The 9,043-nt window shown below is 44.5% G+C and overlaps 1 protein-coding gene across 1 annotated transcript in view; it reads right to left on the reverse strand.

Moving 5' to 3' along the window:
* FBP2 (fructose-bisphosphatase 2) overlaps window positions 1-8,009 on the reverse strand; it is a 26,318-nt gene extending 18,309 nt beyond the window's left edge. The window contains exons 1-3 of the mRNA XM_077749497.1: window positions 7,763-8,009; window positions 2,649-2,811; window positions 531-623 (exon numbers count right to left, since the gene is read on the reverse strand). Of these exons, the coding sequence (XP_077605623.1) occupies window positions 531-623; window positions 2,649-2,811; window positions 7,763-7,932 (426 nt within the window). The 5' untranslated portion in view covers window positions 7,933-8,009. The remainder of the gene's footprint in view (window positions 1-530; window positions 624-2,648; window positions 2,812-7,762) is intronic.
* Between the last annotated feature and the right edge of the window lie 1,034 nt (window positions 8,010-9,043).

Genomic DNA, 9,043 nt, shown 5'->3' on the forward strand with positions numbered 1-9,043 from the left:
CCCAGACTCTCAGAAGGAAGTCAGGCTGGCTGACACCCAGATTTTGGCCTTACGAGACCCTAAGCGGGGAACTGAGCCATGCCTGTCAGACTTCTGGCCTACAGAGTGGTAGATAATAAATGGGGGTTATTTTAAACCTCTAAATGTGTGGTTAATTGTTACAGCAGCAATAGAAAACTAATGCCACAATATTTGAGAACCATAAAGAAGAAATAGAGGAGTCCTCAAATGCCACCTGGAACCTAATACTCTATCTGACGTCTGTGTCGCCCCCATTTTCTTAAAACGAAGCTTCATCTGTCCTCTTACTTTATCTTCCCACCTCGCAGTGAAGAGGGCAGATGGAAAATTACCATATCAGTTTTTCCAGTGAGGAGACCGAGGCCGAGTGAGTTATCGTTTGCTTACAGTGGAGGGTCTGGTTAGCAGGTAGATAGCAGGTAGAACTCCAAACCTGTGACTCCCAGCCCAGGAACCTTTCAGAAGCCACCAAGAGGGAAAAGGCATTAAAGATCAGAATGTCTACTCACTTTTCTGTAGATGGCAAAGATGGTTCCAATGGAGGCCAGGCAGTCGATGTTAGAAGATCCATCCAGCGGGTCAAAGCAGACCACATACTTCCCCTAAATGCACAGAGGGAAAACCACCTGATTGGTGCCCTTCTAGTCACACTCTGTGTAAGTGGCAGTGCATGGTCGGTAACACTACATCAAAAAGTGATTCAGAGCAGAGGGATATCCTTATCAAAAAATGCAATTACTTAAGGAGGGCAAGGTGTGTCAGCATCAATGAATTGTGAGCTTGGGGCCAACCTGCCCATAGACAAATGAGTTGATGCCCACATGGGGCGATGGATATCCCATCCCCTCCAAGCTTCCTCTGGCTCTGCCCTTTCCTCCTGGATGGGCCCAAAGCTATGGGCCCTCATAGCTTTGAAGGGTGTGAGAGGAAACCAGGTCTGAAATTGGCACCTGGCCAGGAAGAGGTGGAGAAGTTAAGATAAACCTAGGCTAACTCTACCCATATCCACAGTAAAGTCAGTTATGGATTTATTCATGATTCTTTCTGAACTTCTCTGCAGACAGGCTTTTCTCATTTGGGAGCACTTTTGCCAAAAGACTTCAGAAAATCTCAGAACAATGTCCCAGGGCCTCTGGATCTGTCTTTTTAAGAGAGCTGGCATGCATACATACATCAGGAGAATAAAAATACTGTCCCAGGTTTTATTGCATTCAAACCCACCTGTCCTGTGTGAAGGCCAGCAGACAGATCTGGATCTTTCCAGCCCACCCACACTGCTGTCACAGGCTGCTCCAGCTGACATTTCATGGAAAGAAATCATCAGATACTTTTTACAGGCCTCCTATGTGCAAGCCTCTGGGAGAGCTTTAGTGATGGGGACCAGAGTATCCTGGCTAATTAGGCTAATTAAATACTGGTAATATAACATCAAGTAAGATGAGAGTCATTTCTCCCACCAATAAAATTACTTTTCCTTGACTTTCTGGTGAGTAATGCCCTAGCTGAAGCTGACTTTTATTTCTTCCCCCCCACCCTTGCTCAGTGGGGGGTGGAGATGGGCTAAAAAAATGGGATAATCCATAAATTTGGAAATTTCCCATTCTCCCTGTGGATAATTCAACTGAGACCATTCAATCTTTATGCATTCATTCAACAGGTATCTGTTGAGCATCTAGCATATGCTGGAAAATATTCAAAGAACTGATATGGAGGTAGGCATAGAATATTCAAGAACGAAAACCTGTATTGCTCAGGCCAATGGGGAAAGATTATGATAGATTAGATTGGAGAGATGATTGAGAGGCATGCAACAGTGGGAATGGAAAGTTGAAAATGATATGTATAATTTAGCTTAAATTCTGTGAGACAACAAGAGTGAAGTGCTTTGCACAGTCCCTGGTATACAGTAGGATGTTTAATAAATTTGGTTTTATCTTTTTCATCCTCTCAGCTAACTATGAAGAAATGGTCTCCAACACCCAATGTACAAAACAAGGGCCAGTCCCAGTATTTATTCTGTATCACAGCTGGACATGGGTTAAATTTTTGGCCACCAGCAAACCTCTGACTTTAGTTAACTGCTTTGTGAAGCCAGAATGGCTACAGACCCTCCCCGGTCATGTATGCATGACCAAGTTTGCCATTGTATTCAGGCAAGAGAGCACGATCTTTACAGTTTTTTTTTCTATATTAGTCTAACAGTCAGGCATGAAGAAATCTCTGCTGAAACCAGAGGGAGAATAGAAGTGGGGTTGGTAAGAATACAGGCCTGCTCTTCCCAGGAGCTCTAGTTTTTACTGGACTCAATGATTCTGAAACCACAAAAAATGCAACACTTGTTCTGGTCAAATGGAAAGAAACATCTGAACCCCACCCACTGAGGCATTTTCAGGAAATTACTCTCTTCCCTGAATGAATCACCCCCATGTTGTGGATTTTTTTTTCGCACTAGACAGCATAAGACTTCTAACTAAAAAGTACGCAATCCTTTTCACCACCCAGAAAACAAAGGTTAAGGAATAGAAATATCCCGGGAACTAAAGAAAAGCAAAGAAACCAGATTCTTCCCAACTCCGTAGTACCATCTACTGGTGACGAGTGGAACTGCATCCTGGCCCCACACTCACTCTCTTCTCCTTGGCAGTGATAATCGCCTCTTTATTCTCCTCGGAGACCAGGACGCAGGTGCCGTAGGAGGACTGGAGCATGTTAATCACCAGGGAATTGGATAATACGTCCAGTTTCTTCACCTCATCACCGGTCACGTTCACGCTTCCTGCAATTCCATACCTAAAAACACGGAAGACGGAATGAAAGTATTAAGGGAATCCAAAACTCCATAAAGAAGCCGAGATGGGGGGCACCTGGATGGCTCAGTTGGTTCAGCATCCCTCTTCTGCTCAGGTTGTGATCTCACGGTTTGTGCGTTTGAGGCCCACATCAGGCTGTTCGCTGTTAGCACAGAGCCTGCTTCATTCAGATCCTCTGTCCTCTCTCTCTCTGCCCCTCCCCTGCTTACTCTCTCTCTCTCTCAATAAATAAACTTCTTTTAAAAAGCCCAGACACTAAGACACAACCATTCTAAGCTGCCTTTCCCTTCATTGCTGCGGAATCTCCAAATTATACAGACCAAGTGTAACGTGTCTCACAGCCATGATTCTCAACCTTGCTTACTTTACTTACACCTTGGATATATTGTCATATCCCTGTATCCTCCCGATAATGTTAACTGGAATCCAATCTTATTAGAATACAAACCTACAATGGGCAGTGGGAGGTGAAGGGAAAGAGCCAATTCAGAAAGTCAGACTCAGCGCCATCATTACTAACCCAAAAACTAAAGGACTATGGCTTTTCAGCACTGGAATTTCAAGTATTTGTTGATCACCCTCAAATAGTGGCCTGGAGGGCTGAATGAAAAATTTGCCCTGTGGTAGCGTTGCTTTACTTAAGATGGAATTGTGGGGACCGACTTAACTAATTTAATTTTGTCCTTCACTACCATTTCAAGCAATGTAAGAAAAATTCTATCTAGCTGTATGTTTTAGAATATCAGGATGCAAAGGTCTCCTAGCTTCCACTGTCATGGGCAGAATCCTTCTGAAATGCCAACGAGATCACTCTGGACTCGGAAAGGGAGAGGGGCAAACCATGAGAGACTCTTGAATGCTGACAAAAACTGAGAACTGATGGATGTAGGGGGGAGGGGGGATGGGCATGGAGGAGGGCACTCGTGGGGATGAGCACCGGGTGTTATGTGGAAACTAATTTGACAATAAACTATTTGTAAAAAAAAAAAAAACAAAAAACAAAAAGCCACAAGATCCCTCTGGCCTCACCCAGAGCCCCAGGTTTCCTGTGGTGGACTTCAGGCCCCAGCAAGGAAGCCCTGTTCCCACGCTGCCATCGCAGCTTGTTCCACTGACCTCGCTCAGCCAGTCTCAGCCTCTGGAATCCGCTAAGCACACACGTGCCTTACATGGACCCTGGATTGGCTGCCCCACTCCTGCACCCTTACCTCCAAGAGTGGAATGCCTACTACCCACTCAAGTCATCGCAACAGCCACCAGCACCCAGCGAGGTGCTCCTCTCCTTTTCACCCTCACTCATGGTGTTCACCCCACAGGAATGCTTGTCTGCCTACCATCAACTTCTTCCTACTCTCCCTCCTGATTCCTTCCAGTGGCTTCCTGGGTGCCACCACCACCAGGCACACCCCTGCCATCCCTTCCACAGCAGTTTGTGATCTGTTCATGGGAATACCTTTCCTGGTACATTATCTGCTCATTGTACTAGAGCAGATGGTTTCCACAGCACCCAAGGATGTGGCAAATGCTCAATATATGTTCACTGAATTATGAAGAAAGCATGGCAGTAAAATAATTTCTCTACCTCTCCCTTTTTTTAATGCCATGTATTTGCTGAAGGAATCCTCAGGTGCTCCAACAGGTAGCCAGGTTTGAGAACCATTGACCTACTCTAAGCAGAGGACAACTCACTTTCCACCCTCTTCCTTAACTGACAGCCTTCCTCCAGGTGTCATTTACCCTTAACCCCCATTAACACCCCTCCTTGCAGAAAGAACGGAGGCATGTCCATAATGAGGTCTGTCTTACAACTGCTCCAAGTCAGATCATGGATGCGAGAGAGCGTTATAATCCAAAGGACAATATCTTTTACCATTTTAATTTTTTTAATATTTTATTTATTTTTGAGAGAGAGAGAGAGAGATACAGCATGAGCAGGGGAGGGTTAGAGAGAGAGGAGACACAGAATCTGAAGACAGTCTCCAGGCTCTGAGCTAGCTGTCAGCACAGAGCCTGATGCAGGGCTCGAACCCACGGACCGTGAGATCATGACCTGAGCCAAAGTCAGACGCTTAACCGACTGAGCCACCCAGGCGCCCCTCTTTTACCATTTTAACAAACATGAAAGCTCTACTGACAATTTTTGAATGGGATATTCTACTACTTTGGCAGAAACCCATGAAAATGCTTCCAGGAGAAGGATTCTAGCATTCCCTTCTTCCTATAGCAATGAGCGGACAAAAAAGAAGGAAAAGCATGAACATTCCTGATCATGTTTGCATTCAATAAGCTTGTGCCTGAAAATGTCCTCCCCCAAAAAAGAAGCAAAGAATGAGGGGCTTGAGGGCCCATAAATGAGAAAGGGGCCGGAGCAGGTGAAAGTCCTATTTTCAGGAGCAGAATTGCTCCAGGACAAGAGAGACCTTTTACCAATATGAGAAGCAAATCCAGGGTCCTCTTAAAATAACCTCAGCATTTTGTTAGAAAGAAGGAGTTTCCAGACAATGGGCATCTCACACTGCCATCTTGGTGTTTCTTAGTGAGGGGCCAGGAGAAGGATGTCATCTAAATTGGCAGAAGGCGGGGCTCTGCCAGCCTGAGGCCCCTGCCTCAGCCTCTGAGAAAATAGTGGATCCTGAAGTCTTGATTCCATGGGCTATACCTGCCACCTAGTGGACAATCAGCAGCATGGACCAGCTTCCTGGCAAATTTCCCCAGATCTGGGCTTGGAACCATTGTAATAATGAGCATTTACTGAGCCTTTATTATGGATCTGGCACTGTTGAAGTTATCATCACCATGGATTCACTAAGCTTCACAACAACCCTGTAAGTTAAGGGCTATTCCCATTCCCTCCGTTTTACAAATGGGAAACTGAGGTCCTAACAAAAGTAGATGGTCACATTGAAGGAAGAGCCAAGTTAAATGAACACCTTTTTATCCAGTTCCTGAGTCTACTTCATCTGGACGCTCGACAGCCGCAAAGCTAAAGTTCTGAAGCCTACTAGTACACTCTACCACCGCAGCCACTGCCTAGCCAAGCATCCAGCACAGAGGAGCACATTAAGGAGGGTAAATAATACTGAAAAGCAGTGGAGATGCCCAGAAAATGGCTTTAAGCATAGCAGAGTCATATGCAGAGACAGATAAACACTACTTAGTGTCATTCAGCACAGACCATCACCTGGTGGGAGCAGAACAGAGGAAAATGGCTGCAACTCACATTCATGAAGATCCTTAAAAGTAGAGGTTGGCCATTATTGCTCTATGAGGCAATATAGTTACAGCAATACACAGAGACCAGGGAAAGCTGATCATAAATGCGTCCTCAAACTGGATGTCATTACTGAGTCACAAAACCTAATCTGTGATAAATAAATCCTATAATTATCTTGTGAGAATTATATCTTGTGATAGAATGCTATCAAATGTGTGTGTTAAAAGTACTAAATTGTTAAGAATTACTATTTTAAATTATTAGACTTTGTTATTTCTTCATTTGGGGGGAATAATAACAATGGGACCCTTCACCTTTGGAGAGGACCTTTGCTACAAAAAAAAAAAGGAACTGCAAAGAAAGTCAGCTTCTTTTCAGTACAGACTTAAACTGGACACTTGGCTGTATGAACATTAATAAAAGGAAAACCTCACTAAAACTGAGTCAGGAGGCCAGAAGGGGGAGCCCTCACACTGTAGCACTGGAAGTCATTGCAGGAAGTGTTGTCAATGCCAGACCCCAACAAAAGAACCCTCCAGGGAAATAATAATCAGTTACAGGCTCCTGCAAGGAAAGATGTGCATTGCCTCGCCTACAAGAAATTGACTTGCCAACTCAACCAATAAGAAACCATTATGGCCCTGAACTCTTGCTTTTCACCGACTTTTGTTCAATATAGCCCCTGCCAATGTCCTCCTTCATAAAATAAGCTTCTTCTCCTTTGTTAAACCAGCCTATGTTCGTCCCATATTGCAATTCTCTACTATTCCCAAATGAACTCATTTTTTGTTGGTGAAATAATTGACTTATTGGGGGGTCTGGGTGGCTAAGTTGGTTAAGCTCAGGTCATGATCTCAGGGTCATAAGATTGGAGCCCTACATCGGGCTCTGCACTGGGTGTGGAGTCTGCTTAAGATTCTCTCTCTGCTTCTCCCTCTGCCTCTTCCCTTGCTTTCTCTCTCTCTCTTAAAGTAAAATAAAATAAAACAAAACAAAACAAAATAAAATAACTGGCTTATTTTTTAAGGTCAGTGGCTGTGATGGTCAGCAGCCATAGCATGAACTTGGCCTTCTTCTGTGCTTGGATAAAGTACCAAAGAGAACAAAGCATAAGTAAGAATGCTCTGTATTTCCTCTTCCTGGAACCAGAACGTCCTGCACACCAAGTGGAGAAGAAAATAAGGAGTCTCAGAGAAGAAATATAAAATTGTTTTGAAAGCAAAAGACTCCTTTCCACAGTAAGAATGGAGATACAGGGCAGGAAATCATTTTGTAAATGATTGCTAGCTCCCAACACATTGGCAAAGTTCATGGCAATAAAATGCTCCTGTATGCAAAGATCATAAAGTGAAATCTCAATTCCTCCTCGCTGTTTCTTTGTGCCACAAGAAACAAGTCAGGATAATACAATCTACGTTTTTAATGCAACAAGCCACTGAGCTTCTCATCGTTATAATACATGGCAACTGGAAAAATTATATATTCTTTCTCCATACCATGTCTCCAAGTATTTTCCTCCTTTCTGGAAGCAAGTCAAAGGCCCCTTTATTAAAAGACAGAAACTTTAAAAGCACCTTCCCTCCAGGGCACAGGCAAATAGCTTTTGACATGGTCACCTGCCCAAGCACCTGCGGCTTTGTCCACACCCCTCCTGGGCCCGAATCCCTATGCGTGGGGTGCAGGTTTGTGCACCCACACCTGCTCCCCCAGGACTCACAGGTGGGCCAGGCCGGCTTTGCGTACAGCCGAAGATATGGCTTTGATGGCCGTCAGCATGGAGTTCAGCAGCTGTGTGAGCTCCCCGGTCCCTTTGGCCTGACGCCCCTTTTCCATAACATAGCGAGTCAGGGTGAGCATGTCCGTTTCAAAGGGGCTTCTGTCCGACATGGTGGCGGGTAGCTGTTCAAATCCTTCTTTTCTCCCGGAAAGACTTATTTATCTCTAAAGGCTGTGGCTCCTCGGTATCAGAGCTGGTTTGTACTGGCCCTGCCAGGACCTTTAACGAAAAAGTGCCCCAACCCACGTGATTAAGATAACTGGGCAAAGCCTCAAGAAACTCTCTCTGGCAAGGCTGACGTTGAAGGCTGCCAAGGCACCATAAGCAAGCTCTAAATAGAATCAGGGAGCCCAGAAATACACCTACTTTCTTTTGATGAACGTTTTTATTTAAAGATCCTACAAAGGAGCCATTTAGTAACTGGTGGGAGATGAGAAATCCAGCCACTAAAAAATGATCCATAAAACCCTCTCATTCAAGGGCTCAGAAGGATTTTTTGCATGTATCTACGGGAGAACCCAAGTCCCCAGTGGCTCTAAGAGGCAGACTGGCAGATATCTTACCTAAGGTGCAGGTCACACAATAAAATAGGGCAATCCTGGGACCTCTCAGCCAGGGGTCCTTTATATATGTTTGCAAAGGATGTTTTTTATTTTCAAAAAGACATGACTGACTGGGTATCCATAAAAGCTATCCAAATCTAGAAGAAAAAATTACACTCCTAGCACAGTGCCTAGCATCAGGTTATCTTATCAATTCCTCTAGATTTGCACATCTAATTCAAAAATACTACTTTCTTGGGAAGCCTGGGTGGCTCAATAGGTTAAACATCCAACTTCAGCTCAGGTCATGATCTCTCAGTTTAGGAGTTCAAGCCCTGCATCGGGCTCTGTGCTGACAGCTCAGAGCCCAGAGCCTGCTTTGGATTCTGTGTCTCCTTCTCTCTCTGCTCCTTGCCTGCTTATGCACTCTCTCTCAAAAATAAATAAACATTAAAAAAAATTTTAATACTACTTTCTTACTGTAAAGGAAACACCACAGAAGTATATAAAAGAAAAAGTGAGTCCTTACCACCAGCCCATCCCCCAGCCCACTCTCTAGAAATAACTGAACTGGTGGGGGTCTGTATTGGTATTAGGCACTGGTGGGCGGCTGTGTAGCATACACAAAGACCTTTATTTAGAGGCACACAGACATGGCATTGAGTCCCAATCTACTTAT

The sequence above is a fragment of the Crocuta crocuta genome, unplaced genomic scaffold (assembly GCF_008692635.1).
Source record: "Crocuta crocuta isolate KB4526 unplaced genomic scaffold, BGI_CrCroc_1.0 scaffold99, whole genome shotgun sequence".
Lineage (NCBI taxonomy): Eukaryota > Metazoa > Chordata > Mammalia > Carnivora > Hyaenidae > Crocuta > Crocuta crocuta.